Here is a 21,931-nt window from a genome sequence, read left to right as displayed (position 1 = left end):
GGGAAAGAGCAATAGGCAGGAACTACTTGAGAAACTGACATACTAGCACTTAATGACAATAGGAGCTTGAGGAAGAGAGTAAGGAAACTTTGTCTTATCAGACAATTACTTCACATGCTTTCTCTCATACTATAATCTTCTACGCAGCATACTATTCCTAGAATTGCTAATGCTTCCCAAATAGACTTGTCACTCCACCACAGATACGTATCTTTCTCACCACACTTTACTTACTACTGTTGATATTTATGATTCAGAATAGCCAGCAAATAAACCCACAAACCATGGGAACCAAGGGAAGGATGAATACTTATCAGTAATGGTAAGGATCTCAACAGTATACCTAACTGAGTGAAAGATCTTGATACTGTGACATTTGTAAAATCTAGCATGATTCTTTGCAGGGTCAGGACTACAAATACACCCATGCATTTCTCACCTCCACCTAAAACTGCAGTTTTTTACTGCAACTGCTCATTAGAAAGCTAAGATAATTGTATCCATTATATATGCCCATTCATTTGTATAAAAACATCTCACACAGTAATCAAAAGCGGTGGAGATCTTTTGTCAGGTACAATACATCAGAATCTGAATCTTTCTAACATTTACAAACCTCTGTCTTCTTAGACACAGTGAAATTAATGAGTTATGTCAAACACATATCATGTTCTCAGTGACAGAAATGGTAAAATATTCTTCATGTAATATGAACAGAATGTCACTAAACAATTGCTTAGACTACGAAAAAATTTGATCTGCATTCAGAGAAGTTAAATCTAAATGGAACACTTAAAACCTAGATAATCTAGGTGATCTATTAATTGAATAACTCTGAATGTAGACTCATCAATATGAAATTCGGGTTGTAAGGCTGTGTTTAAATTGAGTACAAAAAATTGAGTTTATCAAGACTAAAAATTGTATTGTATTTGCAATGTCATTGCTAAAATAGAAGTTACATTCTTATGATAAATGCTGACTACAGGTACTGTAACATCACATTTTGACTTTAGTACTTCCTGAATTTGTTAATTTTTTAATTCCCTCCAGCTCAAGAATGACTGATTAATTCAAAGAACCATAATAGCTAATCATTGGTTAAATAAATTTAAAAGGAGAATGTCCCTGGAGATACAATTGCTCATTTTAATTGAAATTAACATTTTGTGATGTAATGTAAATAAAGGTTATTGTATCTTTCTGCTCCAAGAACATATTAACTCTTCCATCTACCCCTAGAGATCAGTCAAGGTTTAAACTGCCAAGAAAATTATCTGTGGCATGCGAGATAATTTTAGTGAAGGAGGGTATTAATTTTAACGTAGAGCCTGTATTATTTTACGACTTAAGTCTAAAGCACTGTATGTCCAAAATGCTGGCGGACACAAATTGTTATCTTAGGAGAGCAATGTCGTCTATATTGTAGCTATCAAAAAAAAGCTTCATAAACATTCACGGGCAAAGAATAGAGTGAACTCTTCAAAACTGGTATTTTATTTCGATATAGATATAAACAAGGTAAAGAATATTATTTTTAGTAGCCAATCCTCCAACAACTAATGTGGTTGTTTACATGACCTTATAGGAATGGTAAACCCTATCAATATGGAGATAAACAGATAATTAATTCCTTCTCACCTTATGAGTGGAGCTGCCAAGTTCTTCATGGCCAGTACAGATAATTATGCATACACAGAATTTTACTGACCTTTTAAAAGTCTGTACTGCATGTATCTCAGTAGTTACGAAATAAAAAAACAGGCTGCTGCCACAGATGACTTGGCTGAAATTGTGTCTTGTCTTTATTTTATTTTATTTTTTAACAAAATATCTAACTCAGATTAGCTATCTCACTGTAAAAATCCTTAAGAGGACAACACATTACAGTCTTCATCTCAAGCCAAGGTCAACAATGCCGGGAATAGAAACAAATTCACCAAGCTAAGAGCTATCTTGAATCCCTTCTCCATTCAGAATATGTAAATAATGCACTGGACTTTAAAATGTTGTGGCAAAATCGTATCTCTTGGGGCAGTAGAATCACAGTTAAAAATAGAGACTTCATTTCTGAAATATACATAGTTACTATTTTAACAGTTTAAAGAGTTACCTACAAAAGAACATTGAAACTGAACACTTAGGCATGTTGTAAATTTCTATAATATGTGAAAGAACACTTATAACAAAAATGCCTCTTGAGGCAATGGCATTTCAAGGGTTGAGAATGTGAGGTGGAAAAAAGCTACAATGACCAGGTTTGGCAATCTTGGCATAAATAAAATCATTGCATAAACAGAACTGAAGTCAAAAGTATGCTTAGACAAAGCTGCATGCTCAGTTTCTGTCAGTACACTGGTCTGGTCCACAACTTGAACCAGATAAGCTTGTTATGCAAATCATGTTAGCCATCAGGAAGGAGGTAGATAATGAAATTATTTGAAAGCTAACCACTCATCACAAGGGTGACAGAACATCAGGCAAGGTCCTAACATATGGGCAAAAGGCAGTATGGAATTTATACAATCACTGCTTTTAATTTATCATAACTAAGCTGTCACAAGGTGGGCATCAACAAATGCATAGCTAATGCATATAAATGGGCCAATTATCAGTAATGGCTAAAAGGTTTGCACTTGTATGATCCAATGTTTCATTATTTATTTTTTTCTAGAAAATACACTAATGTAAATCCAAGCTCCCATAAGAACATCCTGCAACCTCTGCATCGTAACAACTTTACTAACACATGTCCGAGAATGAAGCAATGTCAGAGATTTCCATTTCAGTGTTCTGTTAAAGGTATCTACAAACCCAAGAAATTTATTTCAATTGTGTCATTTCTCCATGTTAAGAGACTGCATATGAGCATATTTCCTTACTTCATTGTATGTATTACTGTAGAAATGAAAAGTAAGATCTAAGAACGTACAGATCTTTCTGGTTGAAAGGAAGTAATTGGTTCCTGGTGAGAGGAAGTAATGAAGCAAAAGTAATTAAAAATTAATGTGATTAAAAATATACAATTTGAAGATATCAAAACCCAAGGGACAAGATTAAAAACAAATATAGCCATAAAAACACTAACGTATAACTTCCTTTATGAACAGTGTGTGCTGAATTAAAGGACTGAACAAACATTAAGAAATGTTAAACTTAGTTTTTTGTATGGCTCTCAAGCTCAGTAGGGACCTCTAAACAGGGAGATACCAAGAAACAAAAACCTGTATAACAATGCTGAAGGTTAATGCACAATGTTTCTGAACAAGGATGTTATCTTACTCAGCAGGGGTACTACCTCTCTAAAGCACAAGTGGAATATAACCCATCCAGGGTTAGAGTCCCCAGAACATAGGCTGCAGTCCACAAATAGTATAAACCCAGTTTCTCTATAATAGAATGGAATTCACCCACCACCCAATGACTTTTGTAATTAAACACTGATTCTGCCATAGATGATAATGTACACTGCAGTGTAAACAAGGACATGCATTATGGAGAAACAGAACTTGGGTAAATCTGCTCTAGAGGAATATACTTCTACCACCTATGCTGGAAAAGATTCTGTGTTACACTGCAGTAACGACAGCAATGGCCTTCCTCTGTAGACCAAACATTACAGTGTAACTCATCTTCCTGCCTGATTAAAGATCAGCATAGTAAATACAAACATATTATTAATAAAATTTGCATTAGTCTAACTTCTCCTAAAATGGCAATACACTACTACACAATTCATAGAAAAAAGTACTCCTTCACAAGTAACTAGATACATGAAGGAACAGAACAGATTGAAAATGCAGATGTACATATTTTCAAACCTATCTTGAAAAGTCAACACTGAGGAGCGGTGTTCAAAGTATTTGGTTATTTGATCAGTGTAAACTTCCCAAAGGTTTGATATTATAATTCTCCATGTTACACAGTTTAGGCTGTAGTAGGTCACAATAAAATCTTGAAGAACCCTAAAAATCACTCATAAAAGTTGCTGTAAGATTTCTGAATACAATGCTAACAACTACTAAATTGTGATTTCTTAGTTTCACTGCTTTACTTTTTGTAAAGCGAAAGCATATTTTAGTTCAGTGACAGCTGCATCCAGAAAATTGGTAAAGTCTAGGTATCATATTACACTCTTGGTACAACCGGTGCTCAGCTATATATATTGGGCATACGACCTACTAAATATTAGTAAAGTGGAAAAGGGCAACTTTTTTCTTTCTTGTCTTTCAAATTCTTATGTTAAATTAACCAGCAGGCATTTTCACTAACCCTTTTTTTCTCCTTGACAAAAGATTTCACCGCAAAACCATCAAGGAAATCAGGTATATTTATGAATCTGCCCCAAGTCCATCAAAAGCAAAAAGAAAATCAACTAATGAGTTCAGAGAAGCTGTGAAGCAAATTATGTGAGGAGATCAAACTGTGCTGTGTAGCTGTCAAAAAGTGAAGCATGGTCTAGAGTCTGTGAAAAGAAAAGTGAAGTTAAAACCCTGCAAAAGTAACAACTCCATAAATGAATTCTGTTTTCAGACTGACACATGTAGGCCTTGCTGAGTAAGTTGGTTTTAGAAGAAAATACAACTCACTGTGAAATGAAATGGTTGAATCCTCTGCACCATTTTTCAGGATGTAGCAAAGTAGGAGGAGGATTTCTGAAAAAACAATACAAGGTTTTGGGGTTTAAAATGTTAATGTTTACTGGAATTATTGCACAGTCAACAAAGATGATACTGATTCCACTAGGGAGAAAATGCTCAAACTGTCTGTGTCCCCTTCAGATGCCTGTTGGGTTTTTCTTGCTGCTGCTTATTCAATGACAGTTCTCCTCTTTTCATAGCCTTCTGCTAGTTGACAAGAATCTCAGCACGACCCGCCAGTGTGCACTTGTAGCCCAGAAAGCCAACTAGATCCTGGGCTGCACCAAAAGGAGTGTAACCAGCAGGTTGAGGGAGGTGATTCTCCCTCTCCACTCTGCTCTGGTGAAACCCCACCTCAGAGCTTTCAGCTCTGGGCTCCCAAACACAAGAAGGACATGAACTTGCTTGTTCCTTGAGCAAGTCCAGAGAAGGGCCACAAAGATGGTGAGAGGGCTGGAGCACCTCTCTTATGAGGACACACTGGGAGAGTTGGGCTTTTTCACCCTGGAGAAGAGCCCAGAGAGACCTTAAAGCAGCTTTCCAGTACCTAAAGGGGGCCTACAAAGAATCTGGAGAGGGACTTTTTACAAGAGCATGTAGTGATAGGACAAGAGTGAATGGCTGAAAGACGTTAGATTTAGATTAGATATAAGGAAGAAATTCTTTACTGTGAGAATGGTGAGACACTGGAATAGCTTGCTCAGAGAAGTTTTGGATGTCCCATCCCTGGAAGTGCTCAAGGCCAGGCTGGATGGGGCTTTGAGCAACCTGATCTAGGGGAAGGTGTTCATGCCTGTGGCAGAGGGGTTTGGAACTAGATGATCTTTAAAATCCCTTCCAACCCAAATCATCCTATGATTCTTTTTATATGTCAATACCTTTGAAGTTGGTAGTCCCTACAGCTCACAGTGTACTTTGCAACATTTCCCTTTCAATTCAGCCTGATTCAGCAAGGACTAACTGCAACTGGAAGATTAAGCTAGCCATCATAACACTTTACCCTAGATCATTGATTCTGTCCAAAATTTTTATAAGAATTGGTATCTTCATCACTAGAACTACAAAATTGTCAACAATCTGTAGCATTTTCAGTGTGGATTTCAATGTGTATTCAGTTTGGATGACACTGTAAACTCTACAACTGTTAAAACTCATTGTTACTTTTAAAGGCACATTTAGCAAACATTATTTTTACACTACATAGTAAGATGGCCTTCCATAAGGCTTTTAAGTTCCATGTTAGCTGACATGAAATTAGTTTCCTTTCTGATTGTTACTGTCATAATTAATTACACAAACATACAGAGCAAGGCCTATAGGTCATATTAAGTGGACCAAATTTTAAGTGACTCAAATTTAAGCAGACCAACCTATAGCAGGAAGTGTTCACAGATCTCCTGTTATATTATACTACGTTATCTTCCAGACGTTTCTTCTGCAACTTAAGATTTGAGAAGTACTAAAGTCTATTTAACTTAATGATTTGTCTTTTGCTGCGTTTGAGGGCTCAATGCAAACAGTCGTGCATTACTGAAACAGCAAGAAAAAAAAAATCACAAGACATTCTATGACAGAAACTCACTAACATTCTGGATTGTACCATCAATCACCTCGTTTATATCAGGGCCACATTCCACAGCATGACACTGCTTGGAAACATCTCACAAAAAAAAAAGGCAAATAGCATAAACAACATAAATTAGTGCTGATCTGCTTAGTAGTCTTGAATTTTTCATGAATATTCATTCAAACACTAGTTCCAATTAACAATTACTCTCAAATATACAAACAAAATGGTTAAAAAAATAAAATACATTGTGGCTTTGTAATATATGGACCATTTTCATTCATCTGTAGCTATTCAAAACAAATGCAGACATCTGATTTCACTGCGGATTAACATTTTTCCTGAGATATGTTATTACTTTTCTCTTTTGTTACAGGAGACTCAGGGAACACAATTTTCCTCAAGAAGTGAAGAAATACAGAATGTTTGAGATGTGCATCACTTACCAAATTTATCATTAAGAAAAAAATATGATTGGTTATTTCAATTACAGTAACTTTTCACAATTGTCTTCCATTTACCAGCCTCATACATTCCTGCGCATCACAGAATCTGCTTAACAAGCATAAAAATAACCATAGAAAAGTATTTCTAGTGATAGATCCATTAAAAAAAAAGAAAAACCACATGACAAAAAAACCAACAACCACCACAAAATGAACAAAACCCCCTCACACCTGTATCAAAAAAGGTAAACTTAAGAAACCTCTTGCTCTTTAATGAAAATGGGTTATCAGGCCAAATATCCCACCTGCATCAACTCTGCAAACAGATAAAAGGGACAGCCAGCTGGGGTTCGTATATGTTTTTAGTCTTTATTTTGTATGAATGACACTCTATCTGACAATTTGGATTCAGTAAGACCAATTTTCATTGTAATGTGGAGTACAGCGTATTCCTCTCTAGAATGATATCAGCACTGTCTACAGATTGTTTGCTGTGAAATTTTGAATTGCACTGCAAAGAAATTTGATTTTTCAAAAGCTTACATATTCATGAATACGTAGCTTTGTCTTTTCTCTTCACACTGTTCTTAGTCTTTCCATGGTGGTAACAACAGTGCTTACAGAAAGCATATGGTTTGGAGACTCTATTAAGAATCTCACAAGGAATATCGTGAAAAAAGACACAGAGATACTTACATTAATTGCAAATATAATAATAGAAAAAGGTGGGATTTCATTATGGAAGAACAGACCAGCAGAGTGAATGCCATTCAGGAAATACACTTAGTCATTTGCAGGTTAATGATTTATGCAGAAAGTGATGTTTTTAACCACATAGAATATGTGCTCTCAGTGATAGTTACTCTCTTAGAGGTGGCTGAGCCAAATCAACAGAACTAAGAAATCTGTAAATCTACTGATGTTTTCCTGAGCTCAGTACTTCTGTATTTGTTGACAGAAGATAATGTTATTCTTTGTGCCTTTGCAGTAAAAACCTAGAACTAGTGGTCCTCTCTAATTAAGCCACAAAATTGATGCTTCATCTACAAATTGAGCGGATAAACACGACCAGAACCTTAATTCATTAGCATCTCTAAAGTACATTGGTCCCCCTTAATGAAAAACATAACTACAAAGCACCAAATCAGCTCACTCTTTTCTGGCATCACATCCATAAATGATTTCCAGAAATGGGCATAAAAGGGTCAACTTTCTACCTTCATTTTGCCTAAGACACCACAAACTGTTTCACGGTGACAGCAAAAAACACCATGGCTTCCATGGCACCTCCAGAGGTGGACCTCTGCAGTAAGGACTCAGACTCAAGCTCTGGGGTAACACAAAAAGCCAGGTATGCAAGAGCAACTCCGTTTATGCTTTTTTGCAAGTCTTTTGCAGTTTGAAATTAATAACCCATTAAGATACCTGCAATTCATATCCTGCAATTCATTTAAGAGGAGAAGTAAAACAATTCACATTATCAGATGCTAACCCACTGAGAACAAACACCTGCCTCACTACTTCAGATCAAAGACCAAAATTAGGGCCATTGTGATTCCAAACTATATTAAATTTGACACATTGAGTTCTATGGCTTTTGTATACTTGCATCAGCCAACATCACAGCAGTCCACCACCATCTGGCTGTTTCTGCAGTACTCAGAACACATTCATAGATACCTCTTCCTAACTTGCCAACATAATTTACTCTTTTCATATAAAATTAGAATGCTCTGCATGCAACCTTTCAATCCTCGTTGCTACATACATAAGAAGCTGAAGGACAGTATAGTCTCATTTTCTATTATAAGTGACTGAAATTGTTAGAAGTAGATATGAATATTATCAGAAAAAGGCTTGTCTTTTGAAAATGTCCTCTGATGGAAGATGAGTAATCAACCCTTTCTTTCCCAACTTTCTGTCTTTTTTTCCTTTCTTTCTATAATTCATAATTAGTCACAGAACTACATGCTCTATTTCCTTAGGCAGATGCATTGCTCTTGTAAGGCGTTTTTCTACCCTCATATTCAGTGCTTTCCATGGTCATGCTGTTTTTCACTGGGAGTTTTGCTTCAGTGAGGACTTAAGGATCGAGCCTGTATGAGACACCCCATACAGAAGCATTGTGTTCCTTAGAACATAAAGACACTAGCAAGCTTATCAATCAAGAGCTGCTGCTGAATTCTGAATGATACACGATTTTGTGCTAGAAATATTTTAATCTGTCGAGCTTTATGTGTTCCTTGTCATTCAGCCTGCCTCCAAAGTCACAGCTGGTAAAACAAAATCGGTCATTTTACCACAATAAGGCCAATGATGCAGCTCAGCGAGCGCCACTAGGCCTTTACATTAAGCTGTGAGCCTAATCACAGATAACAGATAATACTTATTTGTTGGCAATGAGAAAACAAGTATTTTCATGTTAAAATACTTCCATGACAGATTTTTAAAAATTGCAAACACATCTACTGTTTTTTTAAACTATTTCAGTAAACACAGGCATACATTTTATAAACAGAAATCAAGACAGGGCCTCCTATGACCAAATTGCATCATCAACCTACCACATTGTTTCTAATCAGAAATTAGCAGATGAACATCCAACACCTGTCACCATGAGCAGGCTCTGGCAATCACAGTCCCGTATACGCATGTTGTGAATTATTTTCCTAGCAGACTGGAGACAATAGTTCTGTTGATGGTTGCCTGTGTTTATACATACACAATTTTTACATGAAATTAAGCCATTCATGTGTATTTCAAAATACTAAGTGAAACAGCCATAGAAAAAGCACAAAGTCAACCATGCATAATGGGATTTCCATACAAAATGTTATGTAAACAAATCGTATCTATTGAAATATGCAAATAATTTATATTACTTAATACCTGATAAATTCTCACACAAGTTTGAAGTCCTGTCACTCCAGAGCATCCCCACATTGTGTAATTCTCTAAAAACCACCAGCAATTTTCAATAGAGCTCAGAGGATTTACTAATGCACTCACTTTATGGCCCATTCAAATCATTAAAAGGTTTCCACTGATTTGAATGAAAAATTCATATCCTAAGCTCTCCCATTCATCTGTCTCCTACCAAAGACTACTCAAGTTTGACTGACTTCTAGTAATATACTTCACCAAAGTCCACTCAGCACAAAGCAGGGTACTGTATTCAGCTCTGTAAGGTTAAGATGGAAACTGGAGAGTTTAGGTGCCTGTGGAAGTGAAGAATTAGCAAAATCACAGCACACGGTCTCAAGAGATGGGAAGATCAGAAAGAATACAGGATCTACAAAAAAATGGGAAGCATATCAGAAGCATGGGATAAGGGCAACATGGCTCTAGGTCTAAAGCAATTGTCTGTCCACTGAGTTGATCTAGGGGCCGTAAAGGTGATTGAAGTCCCTTCTTCAAAACACCTAGAATCGTGCAAGTCTTGACCATACCGCACACCCATCTCCTTTCAGCTCTTAACCAGATCTATAAGCATGGAATTCCCATGCCTATCCAGCCAACAAGACATGAACCATATATTGAGACCGTATGTACCAAATCACATAGAGAGCTGGAAAATGCAATAGCACCTCACATCATATTTAGCTTCTTAGAGGCTCTGCACAGTTACATAAACCTCCTCAGGTAAGGGAACAAACTAATGCCAGATCATAGTACTGTAACTATATAATTAGGGGACACCAGAAAAATTACCCTTATTCTGTAAGAATGAAGAGTACATTACATCCTAGGAAAAGATTTGGGGGAAGGAGTAAGAGTGACTATATTCCTGCCAAATTCACTCTCCAGGCACCTTCTCGATAGCAACTGATTCACTTCTAAACAGTTTCTCCTTTTCCACACCCCACTTTTCCCCAAAACAACTGTTTTCATTGTGTAAATATCTGGGTTCAAAACTGTTAATATACAACTTCAATTTCTTATCTTCTAGAATATCAGAAGCATATATCTATTCAAATAACATATGTCTGAATTCTAACAAGGTTTAAAGTTAAGCTGCTTTGAACCAAAATCAAAACCTACCAAGGGAAAAGAATCAGTTAACACAAGACATTACTGCCTCATTTTTGAAACAAAAATAGTCTTCCTTAAGTATTTTACTTATAGCCTAATTACAGAGACAGAGTTATCTGATATTTCCCTCTACTGGAATGGATGCTCTTTGTTTTCCACAGGCCATACACAGTTATTCAAGTCTGGACTGAATCCAACAGCATATGATAAATTTATATTGAGTTGAAAGTTAAACAAATATAACTAAAAATTGTAGGATTCTTATCACTTGAAAGGGTTGAGGGTATCAGTTCACTTTATTTTTGGTGTCATACAGGGTCCTGATCTAGTAAAATACAAATTGGATATCTGTTTTCACTCTTTCTCAGAAGAGAATGATGGCTATATATCTTGTAACACATAAATACCCATTTTCCGCCTTTTGCTTGTGATTTTATGTGACTATTTATCTATTTTGCTGCCACTAACTAGGTGACTTAGCTGATTAACAATGAAATATGGGCTCAGCAGCAAAATAAACACAAATCCACAAATGAACAAAATATCAACTACCTCTTTAAAACACACTTAAATCAAGATTTATTCACAAGTCTCCATCTTAGAATATTTCATCAGCCAACACAATAATCAGCAATAATAAACACTAACAGGTAGTCAGTTCCAGAATTATGTACAAATCTCCTTTTGATTTTCAAGATTCACTTTATGCATTGCCGAAAGAAAAGCACTTCAGGAAGACCATAAAGAGGCTGCCAAAAGAAACCTTCTAAGAAACCTCCTTCACATGACCAATCCTGTGATTCAAAATGGTATATATCTGATAAATTAAAAGTCACCTTTAAAGTAATGAGTACAGACAGAAATAACGTGCTAAGCACATCAAATTATTTTGAAGGTTAAATAATAACCTCCAAAAAATGTATTAAAACAAATCTCAGTTATGTAATTTTTTAGTTCATATGGACAGAAAGAAAATGGATGAAAAAGTACAGCAAAGTGTTCTGCTTGGGAACATCTGGATTATCTTTGACTTTTTCCCTTGAACACTGTGATTCACAGGCCACTGGTTTCAGTCAGATCTGGCAGCTGCAAGGTTTCATTAGCCTTTTTCAAAACTTGACAAGGCATCATTTATTTCTGTCATTTACTCTTCAGTTTCCAGGTTCAGTTTTTGGCTTCACTGAGATAGAAACAAGTATTTTATTTCAGAAATATTTTTGGATGGAAGTGAAAACATACAGCTTTGTATTCTGGTGGTCAAGTTCCAAAACAAATATTTAGCATAACTGAATTATAATTATGCTTTGTCATCTCATTTATTCACAAAAGTTTCAGAAAGCTAAAAAGGCTCCTGCAAATTAACAGCAATTGAAACAGAGGAAGTAGTAGTTGAGATTTTTATTTATAACCAGTTCACATCTTTACTGCAATGTAATATTTTGCTCTTCGATTAAAACCATTGCTCTGCGAATTTGCAAAGCAGGAGAATGCCAGTTGCCAAAGAAATAAAAATGGGACAATAATACTTCCATGCCTGACTGAAATACACATGGTGTTGTCTAGACACTATGCTACTGTAGTTGGAATATTAAAATATTGCAATTACACCACATATTTGTAGAACCATATGGGAAAGTAAAATATCTGTGAAAATCTGAGAGCAAAAATCTCACAGATAAATTTCTAAAAGTAAGTAAGTCGCGAATTGTATGTGTTTCAAACTCCACTGTACATCAGCCGCTCTAAGAGGCCTGAGTAGGTCACTTGCCTGAAGGCACTGCCCAGTGGAGCAGATTTACTCTTGGAAATCTAGGAGTTGGGTCAAGGAGAGGAAGACTTAGAGGAATGCAACAAACTGTTTCCTTAAGGAAGTGAAGGAAGATTGCCAAGGGAAGAACTAGACAGACAATTTTGAGACTGACACAGAACGTGATTCCTGCGGACCCCTGCCTGTGGCCAGGACACACACAGCAGAAAAGGCCCTGTCATACCACAGTCAGTCTGCCAACAAGCTTCATATTGTCCTGGACGTCCATGGTACCATGGGGTACCTGTGATTTTCCAGCTGGCTGAGACATGCTTTTTGGGGCCCTTCTTTACATCAAGAGTAAAATGTTTTCACTACATTACTCCTGTGAAAAGGGGGACTTGCTTCACAGAACAAGAGAAGCAGTTTTGGCACTTGTGCATCTTCTTTACCTTCATATCTTTGTCTCATTAATTTAGCTCTTACTTTCAAAGAGGAAGACACCTGCTTAGCCTTCCATTTCACAGAGGGAGCCGCTTCTTAGTTGAGGCTCTACAGAAATAAAAAGAAACCTAACAGTAACCCCATAGAAGAAGTTTATTACCATCTGCTTGATGCGGCTGGTACTGAACATCAAATTCAATCATTATGCTTGACAAAAGCAAGTACTTAAACTCTGCATTTTCAATAAGAAACAAGGATTACTCCTTATTTGTACTTTATGACTCAAACCTTACTTACTGCTTTCAGTTTAGTCTCATTCATAGCATTGTGAGAACTGATACTATTCTGATAGCCCTACCAGTCTGGTTCAGAAATGAGTATTTACAGAAGAAATACATTAGTTAGCGATGGCATATTTCCAATGGACCATTAGGAGGATCACTATAAAATTCTGAAGTAATAGACTGAAAAATGCTGAAGCATAAAGAAATGTACAAGATATGTAAGAATACCATTTTTTAAAAAAGGTATTATCATTTAAGGTAATATGCCTTCTGAGCACGAGGACTGTATGTGGAATGAAATTTATTTGTTCCTTCTGTTTCATCCAATAATCTTTATTTGAGAACACTTCAATTTTTCTGCTTGAAAAAAAAAAAAAATTGTAAGACTTAGGAATCCCTGTAGATTGTAACTAGAGTATAACACAGCCTGATAAACACGAAGAATTTATTCATTATAAAAAAGTCCCATTAGAGCAATTCAAATAAGCTCTCTCTTATGCAGAAATAAATTATAATAATATCAGTAAGAGCATAACCCAGTAACCCTGTAAGATGCTAACTTGTAACTGATGTGTCTCTTGAAACAACTGGGCAGACTGTGGAAAATAGTCTGGGAAAAATATTGACTCACATAAGCTAGAGAATCTAGGGAAGGATGAAGGTAGTTACAATAAAGTTAAGGCGAGAAATGCTAACAGTTCAAGTAATGTGTAACAAAGCAATTAGTGATGCAATGCGAGACAAAAAAATCCTCTTAGAACTACAAAGCTGAAATATTAAAACACCATGGAACACGCGAAAATCAAGAGGGATTATTTATTTTTTTTTTAATACAAGATTTAACCAACACCTCATGATGAATATTCTAGGGTAAGCTTTGCACAGAAGCATCTTCTGGATAAGTAAACACATTCAGAGAAAGAGAGTTGAAAGGAGCAATAACAAATGACAAACATAGGTCATGGGAGTGTTCTGAATGTAGGAGGCTACATCTTGGTGAAAGGAAAGACAAGACAATGCCAAGACTGGGAAAAACATCGAAAGAGTAACCAAGTGAGAAGAGGAAAAAGTAAAAATGAGAGACAAAAAGGAATATGAAGACAAGCAAACCAAAATCCCCAGAGGCAAAAGTAGGGTATTCTCTGAAAAAAAAGCCCAGACCCAACCCCACAAGAACCACTGACTAAACACAGAGAGGATCAAAGAGGACAGAATTAAGCAAGATGGTTAGTGGAGAGATAAGCAAAATATTTAAACCAGGATAACAACGAAACATGGAAAAAAGAAAAGAGCTGACATAAATCATTCTGTGTGGGTAAGACAGCATTGACATTTGGCATGGGGAGATAAAACAAGAAAATAACCAAGTATATATTTCAGGGAACGGAAATACAATATAGACCTTTTAAAAAGGTTTATTTTGAAGACATACGGTGTCTACCACAGTAAGAACTGCAAAGTAGCTTGTGATGGAGGAATGCAGAAGGAATAAATCAGAACAAAGAAGCAGCTATGAGTAAAGCATATTTAAAAAAAATAAAAAAGCAAACTTCAGATAAAAACTGAGTGCCCTGAAAATTACTGGATTTTTACCATTGGCAAAGAATTTAATCATTTGTGGGCATCAATCATAACTGTGGCATAAACAATGTATAGAATGTAACAGCAGTAAGTGTTGAGGGCACACAAATGTCTTCTAGCTGTCTTTTTCTATACTAAATATTAAGACACTGAAAAAGAATCTCATTCATAGCACTGTTTTACCTTTAAAACATACAAAAACATTAGTACCACTTCAGGTGGTTTCAACAAGCAAGTATTCTATTCCTCAACAAATCTGGGGAAAAAAAATAAATGTGTCCTTTTGGAAACACTGAAATTTTCTAGCACCTAACAACACTAAAAATATATAGTGACATCATCCCTACTTTTTCTGGAGTGCAGAGTTCTGACACAGTTCTACTGAGATCTTCCCAACTGAATAGACCAAGAAGTTAATTTTTTCTCAAAGAGAGCTCTCACAAGGAGCATTTACTATATGTTTGAGTTGGGAAGGCACTATCTACATCTGTGAAGTCTTTAAAAAGTCATAATAGATTCTGCAAGACTTGAATATCCAATACAAGAAACAATGAAATTAAAAAGAAACAAACAAAATCAAGACAAACCAAAAACAGTCCACAAACCAAAACCCAACCAAAATTTTAAAATAAGCCAGATGAGAAGTAAAATATATTTGCACCAATAAAAATACAGGTTATAATATGGAACACAATTCTGCCTTCCCTCCTGAATTTCTTCTCAGTAATTAATTACGAGGAGCTGAGAGGTGATTATACATGCATTGACATGACATGAACACTCAGTTTTAAATAACATGTAGAATGGCTAAACATGGAAGAAAATTACACTCTCAAGTCAGATCTTTGGTTTTGTTCCAATGTAAGACGTTTTCTGTTCTTTTTGTTTCCCCAGACAGTTCAAGCAGATGCTGCCTGTAAAAGTCTGATCTGTTTGCATGCTGGCAACAGATCATGGATCATCAAATTGCCCAATGTATCTATCTTATTGAAATTCAGAACATCTTTACTCAGCACTTGTTCTAATATGTGAACAGTCTGATAACAGGGAATCTGATATAATCTGTACTGTGAATGAAGAAACCTAGAAGTTACATTTTGACTAATTCAACCAGAGTAAATGACATAAAGTCAAATCACTTTGGTCCTGCCACGTAGAAAGATGAAAGCTGGTACTACTATTTTCTTCCTAATGTTCTCAGAGACTGTCATGCTGGATGCCAAAGCACAGATACCAACTCTCTCAAGAGAAGAGATGTTCCTCTCCTTGCTTGCTCCCAAGCTACTGAACCAAGGTTTGCATAGGAAAAAAAATAAAAATTGTAAGTGCTCCCTTTCCAAAAGCACAAGAGTTGCTTCCCCAGTTCCTGTAGATGTAATTGTTTTGTAAATACAACTTTCAGTCATTGGATCGCATCATTTATATCCCTTTAGAAGGCTAATCTTAGATACCTTATACCCCTGGAGATAACCAGAGCTATATTCAAATTGCCTCTAACCTTCTTTTGGATACACTATAGAATTATTGGCACTCTTTTTCAGTAAAGCAAACATAGTTCTCTTTTAAAAAAATTACGTGTCTCCTGGAAAATTGACTTCGTTTGGATCAGTTTTACCAGCTTCTTTTTCTGTTTTCTAACCTTGTTTTATGCTTTCAACGCTATTTTTGAAGAGTTACTAACACCACCAGACAAGTTAGTCCAGTGATTGTCTTATTCAGACTGGGCAAGTGAATTATCCTGTTCACTATCTGAATTCCCCCTTATATACCTGCATGGGTGACATGAACCTTTTTACCACAGCACAGACTAATGCAGCCTGGAAAGGACCTCAGGAGGTCTTTACTCCAACCTCCTGCTCAAAGTAGAGTCAGCTATCAGTTCAGGTCACATTTCTCAGGGCTTTATCCACTCAGGTCTTTACACTGTGAATTCATTTTCAGTCAACTTTCCACAAGAATTTCTTAAGTTATCGTGACAGGCAGCACTTTGAAACCCACCTGCTTGAACACACCTTTTGCTTGGTATCCCTGCATCCCTAAGATCACATTTAGCTCCATACATACACTGATGCTACCACAGACCTGACTTACAGACCCGTTCATCATGACTTCATCGTTATTTACTCCTTTCTTCCTTCTCTCTTACCCTTCTCCATTCCCTGCCTACTATTTCTTCAAACAACACTACTGTAACTTTTATGAAGCTAGTACCACACAGTCATTTAATCTATGTTTCAGTTTGTTCATATGTAAAATATGGTCTCTCTGCACAGAATGCAGTATTTGCTGTCTTGCCTGGGAATTTTTCTCAGCTTCACAACTGTGGTGAAAACTTGCACCTCCTAGAGGAACTCTTGAGAGAAGATGCAATACAACTCGAATCTAAATGGCTTTTCATTATCATAAAATAAACCCACTGAAATCATTACTAACTCCCTGAATACTATAGTTAAAAAGATTTATAACCAATGTCTACTCTAATAAATACTGCTTTAAAATTTTTATGAGTTCTACCTTATGGTTACACCTGTGATAAGAAAGAAATATAAGACACTAATTGTTAATAGTAAATGTGTAGGTATGCGTAGTACTTTACCACTGTACTAGTAATGAGTAATGATTAAGTATACTGCAAAGAATTTTAACATTAATCAAACTGGTAACTGTAACAAGCAAATCGATACTTTTCAAAGCACAGCTTATTTTCACCACATATTTGCAAATAGTGTGATAACTTATTACTGCATATTTCTGGAAATTACCTCAGAGGGCAATGCACGTAGGCATTTGGTGACTTTTTATTAGGAAAATAAAATAACCAATGCACACTCATTACAATTCTAAGGATAATTACGATCTTGCTAGAATGTGACTAGTATCTAAAAAGTTTGTCTTTCTTTTTCGTCTGCTTCTATCAGTCAGTGAATTAATTCCTTTGCAAATATGAAATCAACATTCTATTTATGAGAAAGGCATCTGTTTTTCAATTTAAGTCCATGAATGTCTCTGGTACTATGAAATGTATGAGGTGACTTATTCTCTCTGCAATACCAAACTATGTGAAGAGATTATCTTTTTCCATGCAAAAATCTAATCTAATTTACTTGGCTCAATTCATTGTAAGTAACGTAGGCTACTGAATTCCTACATTAACCATAGGCTATAAACCCACAGGGCTAATGGCTTGAAATGCAGTTTAACTTCTTCAGGACTGCAGACCAAACAAGAACAGAATTTTATTTATTTTCCTTCAAAGATCAAGTTCTACCTTACATCTATAAGCCACAAGAATGGCCTGCACACCACTTGCACTGCAAAATAGTAAGCTCAATGTGCAATAATTCATAGAAGTGTGTATTTTGCAAGTGCAACCTATGAATAAAGAGGTGTGCAAAAAAAAAAAAAAAAGGATATGTTTGACAAAGTAGACATCATAGGTAAAATATGCAAGTTTTAGGAACACAACTATATATACATTCATTTTTAAGTTATCAACTGATGTGGCTTTAACCCGACAGACAGTTCCAGACTTAAACAAAAAAGCAACTTAGCAGCTCTCCCTGCAACATCCTCCCTGTCAGCATTATGGGTCCAACCCCACATAACTTTCCCATCAAAGAGCAATTAGGAAGGGGTCTACAGGTTTTTCCACTATGCAACAAGGCTTTAATTCAAACATTACCTTCCCAAAGACCCACCACAATAAAAAAAACCCTCTCTGGATTAAAAATGTAGATGGATATCATGCTAGGTCATTCTTGACTGGCAGAACCACAAGGTGAGGTAGGCTGACTATGGATCCTTTACAGACAAGAAGCCTAAGGGAATCATTTATCCAGTGTACTCCTCAGCCAGCACTGACTGGAAGTCTCTTGTGAACTTAGACTTTAATGCAAAGCTCTTCTTAAGGAAGTTAGATGCAGGAACATCACGTGCTCTCAACTGTGGGTGAGTCGTGTCCCCAGAACAAACAGTGCAATTTGCAGCCTCTGCGTGCAGATGCAATACTTGGTATTTGCGGCCAGCAAAAGGAATTCAATGAGGAATTCAATTTCCTTCTTTCCAGTATTCAGAGATTTTAACACAGTAACTAATGCTTCATTTGCCCACAGCTGCTTCAGAGAGAGAAAGGAAAAATAAAAGGGAAAAAAAGAATCCCCAACAAAACAAAAGCCCATGAGTTTAAATTTAAATTCTGAAGGACCATTTTAAAAAGGAAGCAGAATGCAATTTTAACAGACCCTAAATAGTCTGCTTCATGCACACTCACTTAACACTGAACCAAGATATTCTTAAAATTTCAAGCAGGAAACCTGCTCTCGTTACCTTGGTGATAAACTAAAGACAGAAATTGCACGTAATTGTTGCTGATGTCACTGCTCCCAGTTGTTTCCAAGGTTACAGAGTACCTCAAATAATTGTGATGTTTCATTTCTGGACTGTATTGGAAGCCCATTTTCTGTTCTCGGTAAATTGTTTAGTGCTGCAGGTAATCTATCTAAGCCTTATCTAATAAAGCATCAGCAGCCTCTCAGCATCTGGTAATGATGTAGATTTATATGTTGAAAATATAGCTACCTAGTTCTTTACAGAGCAATTTGACTCCTACATTATCTCAATTATTTTTATCCTAAGAATCTAATCCCTTAACAAAGTATATTAATCAATATAAAAATATCTGAACACTAGTCTTACTGCAAAGCAATATTACGTGTGAATTATCTACCTGGAAGGAAGCTGTTCTCTTGGCTGAATGGTGGAAAATTGGCTGTTAACTATTTAAAACTGACTGATTTTCCTACCATCTTTAACTCATTTTAAATGCAGAGCACAGGTATTTTGCTGCGCTAAAAAAAATCAGCCATGCTGCATCTTCCCATTGCAACCTCCAGTTTACTATGCACCATAGCATGAATCTCCTTAAAAATCAGTAAGTACTGTATGTAAGGATTACCTTGCTACCCTCACAGTATTACTACCTCAGGACAACTACAGATAATGCCACTAACTACCGTAGTTCTATCAAGAAACAGGAAGCAGTTTTGAAAACACACTAAAACCAATGTATTTTAGTCTACAACTACATGAATAGGAATATGACTATCAGATTGTAGACTTTGTAGCTCAGCTCTATCCCCTAAATCTAACTAAGCCACATTTCAAATCCTCACTTCTGAAGGAGGCAACAGTTAGTAGATGTCCATCTAGCACCTCTCCTCCTGCTGGATGTGCCTTTCATCACTTGACTGCTCTCAGACTGCAGGGCTTGACCTTGTCAGCATGAAATTTTCCACTAGAGCAAAACAAAATGGCACTTACTGTATCTTGGCAGTCTGTTATTACTTATGCAATGGATTTTGAAAAGTAGTAATTTACTTTAGAAACTGGTTGACTAAAACAGTTCATGTCCATTTAATGCATGAAATGAACTGCATATGGAGTCACTAAAAATGCCTGACAGACATCTCAGCTTCTACCTAGAGTGCAGAGAGGATGAGAGTGCAGCACAGAGAATAAAACAGAATTTCCCAGGTGATTCTTTTTTTGTTTGCTCAGAAAATGGCTGAGAGCTGAGCATGCTTATTTTCATGATTATTCGAGATCCTCAATGAATTAATTTCAGCTGCATACATTTTAGCTTTTATATATGTAATTCCCATGAATGTTCTAGCAACAAATATACTGGCAGGAATGTTTGTTTGAGCAGTCTGTTTTAAATAAGCACTGAAGAATATATATATAAAACAATACTCTTCTGTCTGTAATTGCATGTATTCATGAGAAATCTGGTTGAAGGAGAGAATCTTAACAAATCAAAATAAAGGCAACATACTACGCAGGCAAAGTCTTCCCTAACAGATAATACTTACAACAGACTATTTGACAGCAAGCCACGGACCATGAATTACTTGCTGAAATTAGGCTGCGAATACATCTGAACAAACAACACATCTGCAAAACCAAATTCTACCTGCACACAACTTACAAAATTGCACCAAGATGATTTAATTTTAAAGCTGATTCTCTACTGTCTTATGTAGTATACAAAAATATTTGTTAATATTTTCTCAAATATATTAAAATGTCATAAGCTAATGGGGTATAGACCCATTTTGCTACAATATGGTTACTTACTGCATACACTTCAATTTTTAGATCTACTGACAGACCTAAAAGACTAGTTATACATGCATATTTGGTATGGTCTTAGACACAAACAGCTCTCTGCTTTTTAGACACAGACAGTATAATGATTACTCATTGCTCAGTTCAACCCTGGCACAAACCTATTTAAATCTGATATTCAAACCCTAGGATGCATTTAATGCTTACCAGTTAGAAATGAATTAGTAATTAATAACTCCTATAAATCTTTACAAGGGCAGAGCCCCTGCTCTGGCATATTTTGGCACTGTTACAAGCCGTGACACAATGTGATAGTAGCAATGTTAAAACACCAGGACATTCATCCCTCACTAACAGTGTACTCCAGAGGTAAAAGTGGTCCAGTCCCGTTCAACATCTTCCTTAAAGAAGTGGATGATGTAGCAGAGTGCACTCTCAGTGAAGAGCAGTTGATACACCAGAAGGTTGTGCTGTCATCCAGAGGAGGAACCTCAACGGGCTGGAGGAATTGGCCAACAGGAACTTCATGCAGTTCAGTAAAGGGAAGCGCAAAGCCCTGCACCAGTATATGCTGGGGTCTGACCAGCTAGAAAGCAGCTTTGCACAAAAGGACCCAGGGACCCTTGTGGACACCAACTTGAACATGAGCAACCAACATGTGTATAAGTCAAATTATTCCTTAGACAAGTATACGTAGCTTCTATGGATAGCATGATGCCCCATTCTAACCATAGGCAGAATCTGGTCTTTCCAGGTAGTTTGTCACACTGCTGTAACTGAAATTCACATTTCTTTTAAGGAATAAACAATACTGCACTCTGAAACTGTTAGACTTCCTGTCAAATTATTCATGATAAGACTACATTAATCAAGTTCCTTTAATTACTTTAAACACTTCATTTTAAATAACAACAATTCTATTCATCTTCAGGCTTTTGTTTCACAAATGCAATAAATTCTTAAGCTTTACTGCCCTACAACACATACTTGTATTTCTATACTGTTCCAAACAACAGCAGTAAAAGTATATGCTACATGATGTATCAGTATCATGTCAGTACCAA

The 21,931-nt window shown here is 36.3% G+C and overlaps 1 protein-coding gene across 1 annotated transcript in view; it reads right to left on the bottom strand.

Annotated features, from left to right (window-relative positions):
- Nucleotides 1–21,931, bottom strand: part of MYO3B (myosin IIIB) — a gene marked incomplete at its 5' end in the record, with an annotated part of 135,221 nt that overhangs the window by 62,738 nt on the left and 50,552 nt on the right. The window contains one exon of the mRNA XM_010010810.1: nucleotides 4,590–4,655. Within this exon, the coding sequence (XP_010009112.1) occupies nucleotides 4,590–4,655 (66 nt within the window). The remainder of the gene's footprint in view (nucleotides 1–4,589; nucleotides 4,656–21,931) is intronic.

This window comes from Nestor notabilis, unplaced genomic scaffold (assembly GCF_000696875.1).
Source record: "Nestor notabilis isolate BGI_N333 unplaced genomic scaffold, ASM69687v1 scaffold4390, whole genome shotgun sequence".
Lineage (NCBI taxonomy): Eukaryota > Metazoa > Chordata > Aves > Psittaciformes > Psittacidae > Nestor > Nestor notabilis.
This window is presented reverse-complemented; position numbering and strand designations above follow the sequence as displayed.